Below are 21,605 nucleotides of genomic sequence, written 5' to 3' on the forward strand. Positions count from 1 at the left end.
AGGAGCTGAAAGCAACTCATAGTCTGCTTAACTGGAGACCCATCAGATGAGGTTCTACTTTAATGTCTTTATCTGACAGATGTTCTATATTAATCTTCTAAGGAAAATAAATATCCTCTTAGTATGCATGTAATACAAAGATTTTGTTTGCCCTTGTCAGGTGAAGTTTACTACAGAAGTAAATACCTCCGCAGTGACACCTACAATTGCAATATAGAAGCAAACAGAATTGTGGTGTCAGAGTTTGGGACTATGGCTTATCCAGATCCATGCAAAAACCTATTTGCCAAGTAAGTGTTTTTTCAACAACGTTCTCCTTTTTATTTCTCTGAACCGACTGCTTTTCTGTTCACCCACTATACGTACAGAATAAGCCTCAATGTTTGGATGTAAGTTTAAAATTGACTCCTCATTGGCAGTGCCCAGGAAACTGACTCCCAGTCTCTATATAATTTTTTTTTTTAATCTAAGGATTTATGGGAGCACTGTAAGTAAAAAATCCAGTGCACACGGACAGGATTTAACTTTGGAATTATTACTGGCAGTGCTCCCATAAATCCTTAGATTATGGGAGCACTGTAAGTAAAAAATCCAGTGCACACGGACAGGATTTAACTTTGGAATTGTTACTGGCAGTGCTCCCACAAATCCTTTGATTTCTTCAAGCAAGTAATTACATAAAACTGTCAAACAGTTTATGCCTAAAGCATTGTAATATGATAGTGAATATTATTGGAAATAAAAAAATGTATTGTCATAGAGAATATTAATCCACCATGTTCTTACCAAAGCCTATTGAAAAAGTTCAGTGTCTATGACCAGGCTTTGGGCCAGACTTTGAAAATGTGACCTCTCACTGCAGGCAGAAATATGCACACAAGTGTGTACTCAAATCAGTGGTTGTTTTGCTATTGACTCCAGTCAGAGCAGGATTGGACAGCAATTAGATGAATTAGATGAATATTTGTACATGCCAGAGCAGCAGTTGTGTGGATTCATGCTTCCAGATTGTATTAAGAGAGGTTGAAAATTTGGCCAAAAACATGTTGTGTGTGTTGCTATAAGACCAGCCAGTGGAGAGAGTACAAATTAAATAATAAATCCACTTCCAATGATTGTACTGCATACAGGTCAAAACACATCCTGCTCTCCAAAAGCAAGCACAACTTTCAGTTCTGTAAGCAATGCAAAAGGAGGATAACAACAAACAAGTAACAAACAGCCATGATCATTTCAGTCCCATTTGAGAATGAAAGCAACTATAAAAGAGCTGATCTTCTCAATGATATAGATCTATATATATAACCTTTTTTGTCCCCGCAGGGCATTCTGCTATTTGTCCCACACTATTCCTGAGTTTACAGACAACTGCCTGATCAATATTATGAAAACTGGTGAAGATTATTATGCTACAAGTGAGACTAACTTCATTAGGAAAATTAATCCTCACACTCTGGAGACATTAGAGAAGGTAAAACGTGGGATCCAACACGGACGTTTTATCTCCTAATTAATACAGAATCCTGCTGAGCTTTACAGCCTACAGTGTCATGTTAAAAGAGGCCAATGTGGAAAAATAAAATGTTTTTTCATCCACTGCTTCCTTTGTGTCAGCATGGGCCATTTCAGAGTCATGGGTAGTTGCTATAGATGCCAGCTCTTCTAGCAATTTATAATGTGTTGTTTTAACTTACAATATTTTATTCTTCATTTCTTTCAAACCACAAAATTCCCTGGTCTTTTAGGGTAAGTACTGGCTTTTGCTGTTTTAACTTGTACATCATCCTACTAGGTTGTAGGCATAATGTCAGGTCTTGTGCTTATTGCATCTGATTATTTTGGATTATTCCCTTTGATTAACGATTCCAGTAACTATCCCTATTACACAACAATTTATATAATGTGTAATTAGTTCTCTAGGCCAGTTATATCACAACTTCCTTTGAATTTCCTTATGAAAGACATTTCTTTAATATTCTAAAACAGTTAGTTTAGATGCATTAAGACGTAGTTTGTAGTTAACCTTTTCTACTATGTATAACCTCCTAGTCTCTATCCCTTGCTGTAATACAGTTTATCAGTTTAAATAACTTGGAAATCATTTTGCTCATGAAAACTGCTGGTTTAACAGACGTGCTATGCGAAATCCATTTGGTAAGGAACGGACAAGAACAGTTACCTTTGCTTACACAAACTTTCTTCCCATGTGCCTCACCCCAGAGGTAACCCTTAGTATCCAAAGCTCCTTTTCCGTGATCCATTCAAGCCCTGAATAAGGGAATCATTCAAGCACATGCTTAAGTCCCGCTGAGTTTAATGTAAACCTCAAGACTTGAAAGTTAAGTAAGTTGTTCCCTGCATTGGGAGGATTTCCTGAAATAGGGCCTGAGACTTTGGCCTCCATGTGCAGCGGTTGCCAATAGGAAGGCCACTGATGCCAAATGTGGTGGTAGTTTTTGTGAGGAAAGCTATAATCAGCAACTAATTTCACATACTCTTTATATATCCTTAATGCCCTTCTGTCACTTTGTTAGGTTGACTACAACAAATATGTAGCAGTGAACCTGGCGACGTCTCATCCCCATTATGACAGTGCTGGTAATGTTCTCAATATGGGCACCTCCATAGTTGACAAGGGGAAGACAAAATATGTTGTTTTTAAGATTCCTTCCTCAGTGCCAGGTAAGAGATGGCTTCTGCACGTGTCTAACTTCCTCGTGTTGTTTGCTTCTCAGATAGAGGGCTGTGCCACAAATGGTCTAGGAATCAGGGGTATTAATGGATAACTGGTGGCACCGACACAGGCAGGGGTGGCTGTGCTCCCCATGCTACACAGTGGGTGGGGAGGCACTCCAGCCCAGCTGGCCTCACTGTGGTCTCTGTCCGTGGGATCCCAGTTAACTGGAATGTTCAACATTCTGTTTAACCGGTTAACTTTTTACCTGGTATTTTACATCCCAACTATAAACCAGCTGAAGCACTGTCTGTTTTTTAACATCACTACTTTGGACAAAGACATTTAACATTTCACTGTCAAGGTGGTGGCGGGGGGGGGGGAAATTGCATGTAATTACATGTAAATCATATTGGGAAAAGATTGATGAGACTACTGAACTAGGTGCCCAGCCTGGCTGGGTATTCAGTGTTTTAAAAGATTCATTTATCACTGTATCCTGTTCATAGCTCAGCAAAGAAGAAAGTTGTTTCAAAAGGGATTGGCCCCTACTCCTAGCTTGCCATTCCCTGCATTGTGAAATATGTTAAGGGATGATGCACAGAAAAACATTCTATCCAGCATGTGGTGTTTGGTGCGTGAATTTGTAAAATGTCTCTCTTTATCAATAGAGTTTCAGGGAAAAGGAGAGGGGATGAAAACAATGATTATAAAAATGAGCACAGACAGCGTTTGGTTATAGCCAGGAATAAAACGTGAAACTAAAGGCAGGTCCTATTTCTCACCAGCTTTGCTAGCCCACACCAAAGCATAGGCTGTTCATTGGTTTCTGTGCACGTGCTTCACAGCTCATACAGTCACTCACCATTTCTTCCTCATGTTCATCCACTTTCTATGGCTGCTAATGTAGCTGTTACCCTGTTGGCCAACACACTAGGATTGAACGTAGGCCCTTCAGAGAGAAAAGAATGAACAGCTACAATCTGAGAGCCAGGGTTGTAATAGACTCCCGTAATCCATGGCACTGAGGGTGACCACAAGCACAGGCTACACTAGCGTGGCGCCATACAGTCCCTTCTGTTCTGCTATCAGTACATGCAGTATGGAACTTCTGTCCCCTTCCATGCTGGAACTACAGGGGCAGTGGCCTCTGCGTAACTCCCTGGTTTCTGAAAGTAACTACAAAAGCTCCAGTCCTGGTTTTTATCTGTGTGAGTTGTTGGGTGGAGGCCAGTCCCCCTGCTAATCCTGTAGAAGGAAAGGAATTCTGCCCCTAAGATGTGACTGCAAAGGCAAATATTATCAGTGAGTGGCAAGTACTATTTACTTAATTGCTGTTTGTTTCTTTCTTTATTTAATTTGTGTTTAGAGAAAGAAAAGAAGAAATCCTGTCTCAAGCACCTGGAAGTGGTGTGCTCTATCCCTTCCCACTCTCTCCTTCACCCAAGCTACTATCACAGTTTTGGCATTACAGAAAATTATATCATCTTCATAGAGCAGCCATTCAAACTGGACATTCTCAAGATGGCAACTGCCTACTTCAGAGGCGTTAACTGGGCGTCCTGCCTTTCCTTTCATAAGGAAGAGAAGGTACCTTTCCTGATATATGCTAAGCTGTGAGGGAAGCCAGAGTAACAACCACTCCCACACGAAACTATACTTTCCCTGATTGTAAAAAGTTTAGTCACTTCCCATTGAGAAATGTGTTTGCCTCTTTCTTCCTATATGTACTCTCACTAGATAATTGGATATTTCCTTTAGAATCCTATCTCACCCCACCTAAAATTCCCATAAGTAAATCTCTGGTGCCAAGGTCGGATAATATGGAGTACAATTAGAAATATCCTATGCTAACAAAGAGATTCTGCTTATCTGTTGTACCCAAGAAACATGTACCATTGGCGTTGTGCCCAAGTAGCCATGGACAACCATGTACCCAGTGTTGCTCAGATCCTTAACTCAATTAATTTTTGTTTTTCTTTATTTATGTCATTGCTCTGGGATGGGGTTGGGGACGAAGGGTTCAGTAGGCAGGCTGCCCCAGGGAGAGAGGACAACTGCAGCCCTCTCTCGCCGTAGCAGTTTGGGGCCAGGTAAAAAGTTCCCCTCCATGGCTGCTGCAGCTCCAGCAGGTGTAGCTGGTGGAGGGATGCATGGCCCCCGGCTGAGGGACAGACAGACACACAGACAGGTAAACAGACAAACTCTCTTGTATATTTTGTAGACAGTTATCCCTTTCTTCACTCTTGCCCTCTGCTGCTCCAGTTGATATAGCTGTCCTGTTCTCCACCTCTGGCTCCTTAATGTCCCCCTATAGTCATTATACAGTATAACTGCCCTTGCTTTCCATCCCATATCTCCTGCTGCCCCATGTGGTCATTATATAAAAGAGCCCTCCCTTTCCATTTTATGAGAAACAATCCCATTCCAGGCACAACCCATTGTCCTGTCACAACCAAACCCTGACCTTGCTTTAAGTTATGATAAGAAGTTTCATATCAAATGTGGTGGTCCTAGCTCTTACCAATTAGGAGGAGTTCTTGAACAAACAGACACACACACACACACACACACACACAGACAAATGCTCTCAAATATAAAGCAGATACACATTTAGGTGAATAAGTATTGAGACTTTAGGTGAGGGTCTAATTCCCATTCTGGCTCCTTTACATGAGGGAGGGTCAGATTAGCATAATTGCACTCTAAAAAACCTGGATTTGGCTGAGGGAGAATTCTCCTAATGCAGGAACAGGAAAAGGCAGCTGCGGGCTGTCTTCTGAGGATGCCCCTCACAATCCCTGGTATGCCAGAGACGGAGCCAGGTGTGAGAGGACATATTCGGTCTCAGCATGTAGCACTATAGCGATTCTGTGCAAGTGAGATAGGCAACTTTAATTAGACACTTCCAAGTGCCTAAATTTTGCTGAGAGCAATTTCAGCTCCCAGAGCTACTCCAGATTGGGAGTGTATAAAAGTGGGGTGAAAGCTGAAGGCTCACGTAAAGTCTCAAGCCTGCATGTTCTGTGCTGCACCTCGTACCCAGCATCTTACTGGCATAACCCAGCTGCTCCAAATACATCGTTATAAACAAAGTGAAATGCAGCATCATGGACGTGGAAACACTGGTTTGCAAACAAATGACTTTTTTAAAATGAGCAAGTGTTCACTGCCTATTAACACTATTCAGCATTAGTGTGTTTGCCCTCTTTCAGACTTGGATTCACCTCATAGACAGAAAGACCAAAAAGGACACAGCCACCAAGATTTACACAGAGGCCATGGTCCTTTTTCACCACGTGAATGCTTACGAGGAGGATGGCCACATTGTTATTGATGTCATTTCCTATGCAGACAATAGCCTGTATCAAATGTTCTACTTAAAAAACCTGAATGAAGACTTGGAGAAAAACACCAAACTCACTTCCATACCAGTCTGCAAGCGACTTGTGGTTCCTCTGGCGTTTGACAAGGTAGTATTGAATTGATTGTGTTTGAGTGGTAATTTTGGATAACTCGCTAAATGAAAAAGCATATGAAGCATTGGTATGCCAGGCCACATCTGAGTTCCTGATTTTTGAAATTATATTCACAAAATTGGGGAGAAAATTGTGCTATCAGGGCAATTTGCCCACTCCTTGTGCAAATATAGTTACTTGGTGCCAGCTTTTGATTCCTTTGTGAGAATGGAGAAAGGTCGTATTCAACTTGACTAGTCTCTTCAAAGTCAGTGGGGCTGTTTGTGGGTCACATGAATAAATGTGTCAACATGATAGCTCATGGCTTCATATATGGCCAATAACCAAAATAATCAAGGATGAAACTCCGTGCTTTGGGTGTTCCTAATCTCCCACTTCCAGAAGCTTGGACTGCATGACGGGATGGATCATTTGAAATTGCCCTGTTAATTTCCTCTGCAGCATGGGGCTCCAGCTAATATCAGAAGAAGGATACTGGGTTAGATGGACTGTTAGCCTGACCCACTACAGCTGTTTGCGTAATGAATCCATTCAAGTAGTCCTGCCTTCCTACCTTGCGGTCTAAGAATTAGTAACATTGTACAGAAGGACACTATACGGAAAGATCTCATTGAGCTGCTAATGTAAACACTCAGTGGCATTGTCATTGAGATAAATACCAGTTTTTTAAAAATACCAAATGGCATCAATGCACATGGTGTCTATTTACCATTTAAGTCTGTTGATGATAATACATGGAATAGATATACACACGCATGCTAAAAATGGGAAGCCATTACATCTATTTTTTTTAAACATTGGGATTTTCAAAGGAGTTGAAGAGATATGAGAGCCCAAACTCTATTGACTTAGGTGCCTCGCTCTCTTAAATGACTTTGAAAATCCCAATCGTATGCTGAAATAATGTGATAAATTTACACTGCTTCTGTGAAAAAGTTCAATTACTATCTGGGTTGACACCTTTATCAAGTTTGACCTAACACAGTGGAGAATAGCTGATTTATAAAAATCCCCTGCAAATGAAGGGATTTTAAATGAAAATGCTCATGCTCTAATAATTCAAGATAAATACCTCTGGGGAAGCAGCCTTTTTCAGTTATGCCAAATGGCTTATGCCTAAACTACTCAAGATAGTGAAGTCCAAAACACATGGTGAAGAGCTTCAAAAGGATCTCACAAAACTGGGTGGCCAGGCAACAAAATGGTAGATGCATATTGGAAAACATAATCCCAACTATACATATAAAATGATGGGGACTAAATTACCTATTACAACTCAAGAGAGAGATCTTGGAGTTATTGTGGATAGTTCTCTGAAAACATCCACTCACTGTGCAGCAGCAGTCAAAAAAGCAAACAGAATCTTAAGAATAATTTTAAAAAGGATAGAGAATAAGACAGAGAATATCTTATTGCCTCTATATAAATTCAAGGCATGGCCACATCTTGAATACTGTGTACAGATGTGGTCACCTCATCTCAAAAAAGATACTGTAGCATTGGAAAAAGTTCAGAATAGGGCAACAAACCTGATTAGAGGTTTGGAATGGCTGATATATGAGGACAGATTAAGAAAACTGGGACTTTTCAGATTACAAAAGAGGAGACTAAGAAGTGATATAATAGAGGTTTATAAAATCATGACTAGTGTGGAGAAAGTAAATAAGGAAAAGTTATTTACTTGCTCCCATAATATAAGAACTAGATACATTAAATAACATAAATTTAAAACAAACAAAAGGAAGTTTTTCTTCACACAGTGCATAGTCAACCTGAGGAACTCCTTTCCAGAGGATGTTTTGAAGACCAGGAATTTAACAAGGTTAAAAAAAGAACTAGATCAATTCATGGAGGATAGGTCCATTCATGGCTATTAGCCAGGATGGGTAGGAAGGGTGTCCCTAGCTTCTATTTGTCAGAAGCTGGGAATGGGTGACAGGGGATGGATCACTTAATGATTACCTGTTCTGTACATTCCCTGTGGGGCATCTAGCATTGGCCACAGTAAGAAGATTGGATACTGGGCCACACTTATGTTCGAAATAGCAATTTACGTACAGTAAAAATCAACTTTGATGAAAGTCCTAAATTAGAAATATGTCTTTTGAAATGTCTTGTTCTTTTTAGCATCTTTCTCTTGCAGGATGCAGAAGCAGGTACTAATTTAGTCAAAATTCCGTCAACTACGGCAACTGCTCTGAAGGAAAAGGATGGAAGCCTCTATTGTCAGCCTGAAACAATGTGTGAAGGTGAGATGTGTTCATTAAAAATCTTCTGTTGTATCTTCTTAAATGCGGTTGCATTATAATAGAGACCAGTGTGATATTGGAGATGCTGGACGGATGGGTGCTTGGGGTGCAGCAGGATGCATTGTGTACAGGGTTTACAGCAGGGGTGGGGTATCTAAGACCCGGGGGCCCCCCAGCATTGGAGCCTGAGTAGGTGCTCCAGCCCCTTTCCCCCGCCTTCTTACCACAGGGCTAGAGCACACAAAATCTACTAGCTTGGGCCCCCTAGTCACTGGTGTGTGAGGAGAACAGGGGGAGTGTCTTCCTCAGTCAGAGGTCAGGTGAGTGAGATATTTTTTTCTTCTCACTTGTGTATGGTCCCCGACTGATTTTTCTGTGGGTCAGTGGCCCCTGCTCCACAAAAGGCTCCCCACTCCTGTTTTACACTTTGGTTCAATGGCTTTCTGCACCTCCCACTATAAATACTGTTCCAACATCCCTGCCAATGTCCATTAAATATTCCTATGTAATCTAGCCCTGATCTAGCAGTCAGGTTCTTTGCGGTGAATAGTGTGGCTCCTCATGGCCAGAGGGGTTTACTTCTGAGACTTAACTGCTAGATCCAGGCCTAAATTAATAATATAAATTCAATGGGAGTAGCTGTTCAAGGAACAGGTAGATTACGAATACTCAAAATATCATGACATTAAAATTACAGTTAAAATCTGAGATCATGGGATCTTAATATGCAAGATTATCTATTATTACTTTTGGGGAAGAAATCTCCAGTTACACCACTATTTATAGAATAATGAAAGGTTACTGAACTGTAAGAATATGACTACACTGGGGGATTATGGGGCTGTAGCTAAACCATGTCTTAGATGTCTTAGGGGGGACATGATAGCGGTTTTCAAATATCTAAAAGGGTGTCACAAGGAGGAAGGAGAAAATTTGTTCCTCTTGGTTTCTGAGGACAGGACAAGGAGTAATAGGCTTAAAGTGCAGCAGGGGAGGTTTAGATTGGACATTAGGAAAAAATTCCTAACTGTCAGGGTGGTCAAATATTGGAATAAATTGCCAAGGGAGGTGGTGGAATCTCCCTCTCTGGAGATATTTAAGAACAGGTTAGATAGACATCTGTCAGGGATGGTGTAGGTGGAGCTTGGTCCTGCCTTGAGGGCGGGGGGCTGGACTCGATGACCTCTTGAGGTCCCTTCCAGTCCTATTATTCTATGATTCTATGATTCTATGTACAGTTGTGCTATTTTCCTTACTTGCTACCTGTATCTAAGTTTCACTTTCTCTGTAGGAATAGAGCTGCCTCGCATCAACTATGATTATAATGGCAAAAAGTACAGATATATTTATGCAACAGAAGTTCAGTGGAGTCCAGTTCCCACCAAGGTATTACACTGATTGCATATTGCATGACGATATTCCTATAAATCAAACTGAACAGTTTACAAATAAGAGAGGCAATTTATTTCACTAGCTAACCTACATAAGCCAAATTATGCCCTGGCCAACATCCATACAACTATAATGAAGCCACCTAGCTGTGAGGTCGGAATTGGAACACTGCTAATCTGTGGTTCTGCTTTGTAAGGTGAAAGTTCCAAAAAAGTGTTTTTAAATCCATATTTCTTAAACAAGTTAAAGATTGCTAAATGACAACAATATGTGTACCTATCACTCTTGCAAACTCCAGCACTTAGAAGCAAAAGGACGAAAAGTTAAGGACATAAATCCTACATTGCCCCATGTGACAAAAATAAACTGACTGGGCTAGATTTTCAGCTGCTATAAATCCGTGTAACTTCATTATGGAGCTGTGTCCACTCAAGAACAGCTGAGAATATAGACAGTTGTTATCATCACATACAGAGATGCCTACTTCATCACAATGCACCCTTCACTCTCACCCTCTGATGTTTTCAGGAAACTTTAACTTATGTTGAGGCACCACCTATAGTCTAGAAAAGTGCCATCCCCACACTCCTCCATCATATTGAAGGTAGGAGAGTCATATGGACAAGCTGATAATTGTTGCTCAGTCAGCAAACTCTGTCCTAAAACCTACTGAGTGAATACAAGGCCACGCAGACAGAGTTGACTGTTCCTGTTTCTAATTATGCCATCTGATTACAAAATGAAGTTGGATCTATGCAATTATATAGTAGATGATGCAAGAAAATGATTGTCAGCATATCTAATGATACTAGCTCAAACAAATCAAGTTTGTGATTTCTAACAAAGATAATCCTCCTTTACAAATGACTTAAATATAACCATAGTTGTTATATGAATTGTTGAGTTAGAGTTCTGTTTACTTTGGGTTGTTGTTTTTTACATTGCCTAATCCTTTGGACATCTGTGATATATGTAGAAGGTGCAACAAAGACATGCTGATATTGTGTTGTATGTTGCATCTTATAATTCTTTTAAATGCCTTTTTGAGTCCTATGTCAGGGTTTGGCTCTTTTCAAGTCAGGGCTCTCTTCAAGGCTATGTCTACACTGGCACCTTTTTCCGGAAATGCTTAAAACGGAACAGTTTTCCGTTATAAGTATTTCCGGAAAAAGACCGTCTACATTGGCAGGATGCTTTTCCGGAAAAACCCTTTTTCCGGAAAAGCATCCGTGGCAAATGTAGACACGCTTTTCCGGAAAAAAGCTCTGATCGTCATTTTTGCGATCGGGGCTTTTTTGCGGAAAAGACTACTGGGCTGTCTACACTGGCCCTTTTCCGGAACAGTTTTCCGGAAAAAGGACTTTTGCCCGAGCGGGAGCAGCATAGTTTTTCCGGAAAAGCAGCTGATTTCTTACAGTAGATCGTCAGTGCTTTTCCGGAAATTCAAGGGGCCAGTGTAGACAGCTTGCAGCTTATTCCGGAAAAGCGGCTGCTTTTCTGGAATAAGTGGCCCAGTGTATACACAGCCCAAGAGTTCAGAATGTGAACACTGATTTACCTTTAGCAGTGCAGAACCATACAGAAGATAATGGGGCTGAATGTGAAACAGTAACTCTATCATACTGGGTGCTTCAGGCACTTAGCCATTGCTGAGATACGGAGGTATTTACTGCTGTTTTTACAGTTCATGGATGAAATCCTAGCCCTGTTGGTTTATTAGCATCTTAAACCATGAAAACGAACTGATTTTATTTTTTGCAGTGTGGTTGTAGATGTGTTGGTCACAGGACATTAGAGAGACAAGGTGGGTGAGGTGATATTTTTTGGTGGAACAAACTCTGGTGGCAAAAGAAACAAGCTTTTGGGCTCACCCTGAGTTCTTCGGTTCTGTGTAAGTGCAAAAGCTTGCCTTTTTCACCCACAGGCATTGCTCCAGTAAAAGATATATTACTTCACTTGCCTTGTCTCTCTGATTTTGTTTCACATTTGTCCTGTTTAATTAGTTAAGATTTTTACCTCTGTAAGGACTGAGCCCACATGCCCGCTCACATGTGTATGTGTGTGCACGCACACACACACACACAATGAAGGGTGAGGACTAAAGGTCAGGAGGTTCTGAATTCCATTCCTTGCTTTGCTATAAGCTTTCTGGATGATTCTGCCCAGGTCTCTCAAACTTTGTGTGTCAGATTCCTGTTCTGTAAAATGGGCATAATATTATTGACTCACCTGATACAGAGATGTCATTTGAAATGTTCCCTCTAATTTTTTCCATCAATGTGAGTAATACATTTTTTCATGTGTACTAAGGTTGATGTGGATGTGTACCACCAGTAGAAACACATGATGCCAGCTGCTAATCAGCAGGGAAGCATTTGAATCTCTCCTGCTGGCTGCCCAAGCACACAGTTTACAGGGAACACTGGTCATCTGACTTAATTCAATAACTAATATTTGTGAAATGCTGTGAGATCCTTGGTTGACACGTGTAGTTATAATGTAGTGAAACAATATCAATTTCTGCTTTCAAATCTCTACAGTGAAATTGTCTCCTATTTAACACAAGCCAGATTCTGTGGCTATTCAGACATTAAACATGACCAAGGAGCCTAAAATTGTTCAAATGTTCCCTCTGTGGCATGCGGGAGTAAGTGTGTCTCATTGCTTCTTCGCTTCCAGTATTGGTCCCACCGTATTCTCCGTCCACACTGTTGGACAGTAAAGAGCATGATTTGAAATCAGAAGGTAGAATGGAGACTGAGGCATTATTGTGTCTTAATTTAGATAACAAAAATTGATGTTCTGACAAAGAAAAAGCTCAGCTGGGAGGAGGAGCACTGCTGGCCAGCTGAGCCTGTCTTCGTTCCCAGACCTGATTTAAAAGAAGAGGATGATGGTAAGAAGACTGTCCCTCTCACAAACTGGGGATAAACATATTTCAGGGTGTAGAACCCTTTGCTGTCAAGATGACACACAGTGGAGAATCAGAAATTTTAAATGTTTGTCAATGAGCTTTAATGTGAATCTGTTCTACCGACCAACAGTGCTACTGGGGTAAGTAAAATCAGTGCCAGCCACTGTGTTCCTGCAAACAAAGATGTCTGCTGCTACTTCTCCCTAGTCCTGTAGACCGTAGGGATGGAGGTCCTCACCTTCTTGCAGCATCTGCCCTCACCTCTTTCTCTCTTTGGCCTGTTTTCCCCGTTAGAGCTGAGAGCTCTTAATGTGAATTACCACTTTCTCAGTATTATCCCTCCATCTTCTCCTTGATTAGCTTCAAAGTCAGAGCCATCCCGTCCATAGGATGGTTTGGGGCAATCACCCTGTGCCCTGAGCTTTGAGGGGCCTAGCACGGCCCACATCAGTCCAGGAGATTAAAGGGGGACCTGGTGCTGCTCCTTGCACTCACTGGTGGCGGCGATAAGCAGAACGACTTGGCCCCTGACCACTGCAACAGCTCACAGGTGGGTCACTTGGAAGCAGAGTGACATGGCTGGGAGCTGGCAGAGTGTAGTGGGCTGGGCAGGATCACTCTACTTCCTGCTGCCACCGGTGAGTGCAGGGGGAGACCTGACTACTGCTGCTAGCACCAGGCCCACCTCAAGTCCCTCGGGGCTGTGTCGCTTTGGGAAAGGTGTGGAGAGGGAGCACAGCAGGGGTGAGAAGAGGCAGGGCCTTGGGCGGAGGGGGATTGACCTGGGTCCTGCACCCCTGTAGGGATGGTCCTGCAAAGACCATAGGGGTGTCCTTGGCTCAGAACACTCCTCCTCTAGTGTTCCATCCCCATTGGAGGTATGTGCTGCGAGCAATTGCAGATCAACCACATGCCACCCCCTCCATAACCCTATCAAGGTCAGGCATCAAGCCAGTTAGGAGTTTCCCTTCATTGCTCCACTTCACCTCATCTCAATCTTAAACTTGTTGATGGCCAGTTGTGCCCATTTGTTCTGGGGTCTGCATTGGTGCTTAATTTAAATAACTCTTGCCTTCCCTGGTAATTCTTTCTCTAATGCACTTAGGATTTCTCTCTATCTCCCCTCAGCCTTCCTTTGGTTAGGCTAAATAGGCCAGGCTCTTTGAGTCTCCTCTCATAAGGCAGATTTTCCATTCCAAGGATCATTTTAGTACCAGCTGTACCATCCTAATAGTTTGGTCAGGGATTTTTTTCATTGAGCCCTAGAGGTCATCTTGTGATACTATCCTATGCTTTCCATAACGTCTATAAAACCTGTGTATGCATTTTGACCCTATTCCCATTTTTATCAAGTACCGTAGGAACTGAAAACCATTTCATCTGCAATGAACCTGTTTTTCCAGAATCCATATTGATATTCTCCTACTATTTTCTCTGTTGAAGCAATAAATCTATGTAAGAATATCCAAAATAGGATTTGATAGGCTGTAACGAGAAGAGAGAGGACATGCTAGTTCTTACCTTGCATTGTGTCACCCTTCTTCAAAGCTGGGCACGTGACTGCTTCCGAATGGCAAGGGCAGTGGGTAAACAGCTGACATAGGGAGATAACCCTCCCCCCACATCCCACCTCTTCTGCTCAAGGTCCCATCTCATCCATGCCCATGAGAACCCACCCAGCCTGCATTGTAGCTTCTGGCCCCCGTCCTACACCCCCAGCCTTCCTGGTCTTAAAATTCACAGCGGCCAAGTAGTCATGCCACATCAGCCTTCTCAGCTCCAGAGAAACCAGTGGCTGTGTCATCCCCGGCTGCACTGCCAGACCAAATTTCCATCTGCCTCCTCCTGTTCCAGATCGCAGCCACAGCACCAGGCCAAGAGCAACCTGCTGCACACATATAGGAGGGGGGCTGACCCCAAGTGGAGTGTGGGCTGTGTCACCCATGTCTGTTGGGGGGAGGAGGGTAATGCCTTCCCTTGCCTTCATTACCCCCTGCCCATGTTCCACTGTTGGAAAAGAACAATGGGCCAAATTTGGCTCATGTATACTCCCAAGCTAGACTTTAGAAACAACTGGATTTTTCCTGTAGCCCAGTGGAGCAATCTTTTAACAGGCTGGCATCACAGAATTCTTCAAACTGCTCGATTGAATGTCCTGAAACTTGAAGCCCTCTAAATACAGACCAGGGCCAGCAGATGCAGTAGTATTGCAAGTGCCCACATAATCTCCTGCCAGCTATTCTGGAGGAACGACCTGAAGTGGTGGGTAGGGAGTGCAGTTTTTAGGACCCATTCAAGTCCCTAGTCTCACAGATAATTTGCTCAGCTGTCCTTGGTTATCCAGGCTTCATAGTTGGTTGTTACATTTTCTTTTTGGGAAAGCAAATCTGTCTCTCTTTTTAAAATATATTCCTTATATATACTTTTTTAGGTCTCATTTTATCTTCTATTGTGACAACGGATCCCAAGAATGCACCCTTCCTGCTTGTCTTGGATGCTAAAACATTCACAGAGATAGCTCGGGCCACAGTAAATGTAGATTTGCATCTGGACCTGCACGGACTCTTCATACCAGAGAAGGATTTGAATGCAGAGCATGAATAGAAGACTCTTCATCTTTACAGTGTGAACATCAAAATGCAATCAAAGCCACCTACTGAGCCTTGAGAAATAATCCTTTTGTCATTTAAAAACCACCTTATGTCATCGCAAAGAATAACCAAATACTACAGCTATAAAGTAACTTTTATTACAGATATTGGGGATATGCACAACAAGCAATTACCTAACACACTAACACACACACACACACAGAGGCTAAACTCTGAACATGTCTCTTTCTTACAAGTTGTATATACTGTTTGCAATGAGTTGTGTTTTTATTCCATACATCACTGACTCTACTGGGAAAGTGAAGGCGGTGTGTTTACAATATGGCATATAGCATGAGTCATGCTTGCCCAGTTTGTGTAACTTTCATGGATCATTTCAAGACAGCATATGATCAACATTTTTCTTTCCTTTCAGAAATCCTGATATTTTAAAGTGTGTGCTATGGCAGTAATGATTCATAGCAATCTCCTTTCTTTGGTGCTTGATTTCTAAAGCTCCACTAAAACTACTGTGAAATGTCTAACGTGTTGCAGCTTTTTGATCAGGAGCCTAGAAAACTTAAGCAGCATGAATCATTTTATGACCTTTAAAAAAAAAAAAAGGGAGAGGGTGGTGTGCTTTGTGGAAGAAACTGAAGCTTAAACAATTTCAAATGGAATCTACACTTTTATTAAGACTTAATTATATTTAATAGTATTTAAATTATTCTTTATCTCTGTAATTTTTTTCCTTTAGGATTATCTGATATGACATTTAACTGCACTGTCTCAAAGATAAATGGTGATTTGTCTCTTTACCTGTAATATTGTTATATGCATAACAATGAGCAGTTACATTATTAGTAGAGCTCAGATGCTTAAGCTGAATGAATTGCTTCCATTACAGAGTGTTACTGAACCTAGTGAGTACTCTTTCCTGGCCACCCTTTGAGACTGTCAGGGGAATCCACCCCTTTGCTGCTCCAGATCCCTGGAGTGAGTTAAACTCCTGAAGTCTCAGCACGCTGCCATGTTGGTTTCTCCCTTGGCACCTCTGGAACACTTCCTGGCCACTGGGGATACAACTACACTGTGTATGGGGGTTTCGGAAGAAGGGATGCAAATTGTGCTCGCATTTGCATATCTTCTTCTGATTCTTTTTCCGGGAAGAGGCTTTTCCACTATTTGGCCTGTCTACATAGAGTTTTTTCCCAACATTTGGTCCCATGTAGACAGGCCAAATAGTGGGAAAGCCTCTTCCCGGAAAAAGAATCGGAAGAAGATATGCAAATGCGAGCGCAATTTGCATCCCTTCTTCCAGAAACCCTCTCCCCCCCACAGTGTAGCCATACCCTGACTCTGACAGTGAGCTGCATTCTTGGAAATGAGGCAGTTTAGTTTACCAGCCCCAGATTCTCAGAACCAGCACTGACCCTGGTTACTTAGACATACCCCTCTCCAGGAACTCCACGAAAAAGGGGAGCAGCTGCTTGTGACAATTTAACTCCCTCAGGGATGCAGCAATTATGAAAACACACTTTGCTCAGTGTAATACCTTTATGCTCTTTTTTACTTTATCATACAAAACACAGGAAAATGCAGATTGTACAAAACAAATGTGTGCCCCTGCCTCAGTTTCCTCACTACTCCAGGCCATTCTTTAGGTTGCGGTCTGAATCCCTTGCATTGTCCAGAGTCCCTCGGGCCATCTGAGCTTAGGAAAAGCAAGCAGGAACTCCTAGCCCCATGTGGTTTCTATGTGCAATGTGACCTCTCCCTCCTGGTGCTTCTTACCTTGCTCTCTGATCTTGCATTCTTGCTCTTATGTTTCCTCTTCCTGTATTACCCCGTTCCTGTGTTTTTCTTATTTTAAGTCCCTCTTGGTTACCTGGCCTCCTTTTTTCTATGACTGGTAAATTTCCACTGCTCCTATCTTACCCCTCCTTTCATACACAGGATAAGAGAGGCCTGACATTCTCTATCTGCACAGCAAGTATAACTGCACTAACAGGTGCTGTCTATCATTACACTAGGCATTTGCATCATAATCATTTTGGAGCCTCTGTGTTCTAATATGCTTCGCTGTTGTTGCAGTAGACAGGACAAATGTTCCCTAAAGTGATTATAAAACTCTCTCACTCCACCCCTCCCAACTTGTAGTTTAAACAATTGTTAGAAGTGCCAAAGCGCTGTAAACAAGCATGGTCATATGTGACTATTTTTGTACTGTAAATGGGCATGTGAGGTGTAATTTTCTCTAAATTGGGGGAGAGGGAATTTGTATTTGCCTTTGTTCTTTGCACAATAATTTCTTAGCACTGAAAATGTACCTTTTTCATGATTAGTTTTAAACTTACAAAGTAGGTTTAAAGTGGAAGGAAAATTGTGGCTACCTATTAGCTAGTACCAAGCAGTACCAAGTACAGATAGCATACTAGCAAGTATCAAGCACATATAGCATCGTCGTTCACTAGGCAAAGTCATTTTGCGTAGATTATACCTATAGGAAAATTCAAGAAATTAAACACATGTAATAGAATTTTTTATTAATGTGCTTACAAAAGAGAAGTAAAAGAAGTTTTAAATTTGTAAGATTTCACCTTCAAACATTAATCATTTTCTTGAATAATTACTGTATGTAGTACATTTGAATCAGAAACTCATAAAGCTTCCAATACCCTTTCTGTAACTAATCTGAATATATTTGTGATTTGTAACAGTAAACATTTTCTTTGCACTAAAATGAGTTGAATAGGTGACTTGATTTTAATTTTGTTAGCAAATACTTTGTATGAATTCAAATCATAATGGTTGCAAATGGTGAACTGCAGCCAATGGGAGCCGTGAGGCTGCGCGGCTGCAGAGCTGGAAAGTAAACAAACCGGAGTGGCCCAGTAACAGCTTTCTCAGAGTGGGTCCATGGACCACTTTGAGAAACGCTGATTTAAACCTTTCACCCAGCATATTCCGGTGTAAAAAGTAGTGCATTCTACTAATTGAAGTGGCAGGATTATTTATGCAAAATTTGGTATCTATAGGTAATCACAAAGTATGATTTAATTTTGCACAAACAAACTTTTCAACATATATAATAGATGTTTAACAAAGATGTACAGAGTCACAGGGCTCCAAAGAAAAAACCTGGGCAGAGTGTAAGGCGGGGTGGGTGGGCAATAAAATGGCAGTGGTTCGCCAGGGTTATCCGCTATATTTAGTTGTAGGTATGGGTGATCACAACTCCCATTGTCTGCAGATTGCTGTTCTTGGCCAATGGGAGCTGTGGGAAGTGGCAAGGGCCAGAACACTGCTTCCCACAACTCCCACAGGGAATAGGAACAGCGATCAACAGCCGATGGGAGCTGCAATCGCCTGTACCTGTGGAGGCACAGGTAAACACAGTGACAGCAGCCTGCCAAGGGCTAGCCCTGGGGAACCAGATGTGGCCCATGAGCTGGTGTTTGCCCAACCCTAGTGTAAGGTGCCTAGAAAATAACTGGGCATTACCAGGCTTGAGTTCGGAGCCTATGCAATGAATGGAAAGAGACAGGTGCCTCCGAATAGGATTCCCAAAAGTCAGGCAACAGGAGGTGTGAAGTGGAGAATATGCACGTAGCCCCCCTCCTCTCTTGGAGTGAGATGCCTAAATCCAAGCTGCAGGGAGGTTCCTCCCTCTGCTTGGGATTCTCTGCTGCAAACCTTTGCTTGACATAAGGCACCTGTGGGGTTTTAGTAAGTAGCTGGCAGAGGAGGGCATCCCTCCTCCCTTTTAGCACAGGGGATTGGCTACTCACCTTGGATGTGGGAGACCTGCCCTTCAAGTCCCCCTCTCTACCTGCAGGGGATTTGAATAGAGTGCTGCTCCCTCTTAGGCATGTGCTCTATCCCTGGGATGTTGAAGCTATTCCACTCTGGATAAATAATTTTCAAGTCATTAGAGTAGGGAGATTGGATCCTGGGTCTCCCATGTGACTGTGCTTCAGTGATTGTCATACTCATCATGTACTCTCTCCCTCTGGCCCAATCCTTCTTTCATGCTCTAGGCCACAGTAGAGGCGCTACACAAGGAAAGACTGAGGGACCCTCCTTGAGATTATCCCATAGCTGAGCACTAAGGCACTCAGGTGGCAGATCCCTTTTTCAAAGTTTGGAGACTTGAACAGGGGTCTCCACTATCCCAGCTAAGTACCCTAATCACTGGGCTCAGCTTCCTCATCCATCCACCTTGTGCAAGCTTGCCTGTAAGGCCATGGTTCACTAAGTGAGCTATGAGCACATGTACAGAACTAAGCCTGTAGGAATCATGCGCAGAGGAGCACTGACTTTCCCCCATTTTATGCATAGCTTTGGGGCACAGACATTCAGACACCTGGCATGGATCTGCAATGCACATGTGCAGAGACAAAAACATACGAACTTAAGGAACCTTTATCACAAAAACGTAGATTGCCAAGTTGAGTTTAGGCACCCTTTGGATCAAGTGGCAGATGAGCAGGTTTTTGTGAATCCCATTTGGGCCTGATTTTGGGGTTTAAAGTAACAGTTAGGCACCTAAGTTATTTTGTGAATCTAGCCCACAGTATCAAGATGGCCTAACGTCAGACTCTACATTAACCATGCAGTTTTGGGCATCCAGCTATTTGCATGCACTCAAATAGATTTCCACCCTAAAATTTAACAAGGCATGTCACAGTATGATGTGCCTGCACAAATAGTAGTCATTGAGGTTTTCAAGACTCACATATACAACTCCACTCCCAATGGCCTAGAATTTTACACATTAAGCAACAGACTGAATGTCATTTTTAAAGTAGCACAATAATAACACTAGTGTGGAAAGCAACATTCTTTATAGAGTGCCATTATAAAAGAAAGCCAACCTCCTGTTCTTTATCTGCAAACCACACATGTAAAATAATGGCCATCTTTAAAGCCTGTAGGGATTCATGCCATATAACAAGTCACCACTGCAAGCTTTCCTGGGTTGATGTGAGGTTTGGAGTCCATGAATAGTAGAAAACTCATTGTTCATGTTATTTACCATAGATTTGGTAATCAATATACAGCAAATGTGATTCTTAAGTCAGTCAACTTCTTTATCCTGGTCAGCTTTGGGACTTTGACACTGATAGACATAAAATATGGTACAGAAAAGTCTTTTCCAACAAGAATGCAGATTTGTGTACTAATTTCTAAATAAGTACATGGAATTTATGTTGAAGATAAAACCAAAGTAAAAAGTCATTGTAAGACTTATTTTTCTCTTTATGACTTTGTTATTTCTGAGCTGTTCTACCTCTAAATGGGCTAAGTAATGCAGGTTGTATTAACATGATTTCTAAGTCTGCTTCAAATGAGAAACAGTACAATTGAAGAAAATGTTCAGATTTAACTAAAAGTCACTTACCAATCCAAAATTGTACTCCAGCTCCATTCACTTGAAAACATAGCTTTTTAAATTCTGAACTTACTCCTCCAAATTGATCCCTGTGGCATAAAAATTAAATCATCCAAGAAGCAACAAGAAGCACAAGGCCAGAGCAGCGCCAGCCTCTTCTTGTTAGTGGGACTGTGGCAGGCCAGACCAAAAATTGGGAGAGCTATGCCCTCCTTGTTACTAGGCCCCCGTTGCACACTGTGGTCTTGCCCCTGTGCTGCTCATTGCTAATCTAAGGCTTTTCACTGCACTGCTGTGTTCCAGTGGACTAAACATTTGATTCTGTTTTGAAAAGGCTACCTGGTATCTCTGCAGACATTTGCTGACGTGCATTGGTCCACCAAAAAGCGTAAAAGTCTCTGGCCAGAAGTCTGTTTCCACTGGACTTTCTGGGCAGAGCTCATGGTGTGAAACAGGAGTGCTGGAGCCCAGATGCTCAGTCTCTGTGCAAGGCCATCCCTACCAATATGCAAAATACACAGCTGAAAAGGTTACCATAAATTCATCCAGCAGAACTGTGGAAGAGGTTTCTCCTAAAATGTAATTTGTGGCTGATTATAATACTGTCATTGGTAGTCTGAAACTATTAAGCTGTTTCTATTTTTCCAGAGTGGGGCAGAGCTCATTGAGTCTGCAGGTGTGACAGCTTGGCATACATTTATGCCTGTGGAAAGGATATTTGGCAATCAGATATATATCACAATGGTTTGGACCCTTGCCACTCTTCACCATGACCTAAACTAAGGGGCTTGATTGATTTCCCTCTTGCACCAACATAGATCGAGAGACGACCAGTGTAAATCAGAGGAGAATCTGGTCTAATGCATCCTAATTGTAGTAATATGGATTAACTAGCCTCAATTGATTTTAGA

General features: G+C 42.0%; 1 protein-coding gene across 4 annotated transcripts in view; it reads left to right on the forward strand.

Annotated features, from left to right (window-relative positions):
- BCO1 (beta-carotene oxygenase 1) overlaps positions 1-21,039 on the forward strand; it is a 92,542-nt gene extending 71,503 nt beyond the window's left edge. For 3 of the 4 annotated variants that reach the window (XM_075940005.2, XM_075940006.2, XM_006122671.5), the window contains 9 exons: positions 161-290; positions 1,324-1,471; positions 2,535-2,682; positions 4,044-4,264; positions 5,890-6,147; positions 8,297-8,402; positions 9,694-9,788; positions 12,579-12,690; positions 15,140-21,037. In XM_075940005.2, coding sequence (XP_075796120.2) covers positions 161-290; positions 1,324-1,471; positions 2,535-2,682; positions 4,044-4,264; positions 5,890-6,147; positions 8,297-8,402; positions 9,694-9,788; positions 12,579-12,690; positions 15,140-15,312 — 1,391 coding nt within the window. In that variant the 3' untranslated portion in view covers positions 15,313-21,037. Of the gene's footprint in view, positions 1-160; positions 291-1,323; positions 1,472-2,534; positions 2,683-4,043; positions 4,265-5,889; positions 6,148-8,296; positions 8,403-9,693; positions 9,789-12,578; positions 12,691-15,139 lie in introns of all 4 variants that reach the window. The other variant, XM_075940008.2, reaches the window with a different exon arrangement.
- Positions 21,040-21,605: the final 566 nt, after the last annotated feature.

This window comes from Pelodiscus sinensis, chromosome 12 (assembly GCF_052426305.1).
Source record: "Pelodiscus sinensis isolate ZL-2025 chromosome 12, ASM5242630v1, whole genome shotgun sequence".
NCBI classification, from domain to species: domain Eukaryota; kingdom Metazoa; phylum Chordata; order Testudines; family Trionychidae; genus Pelodiscus; species Pelodiscus sinensis.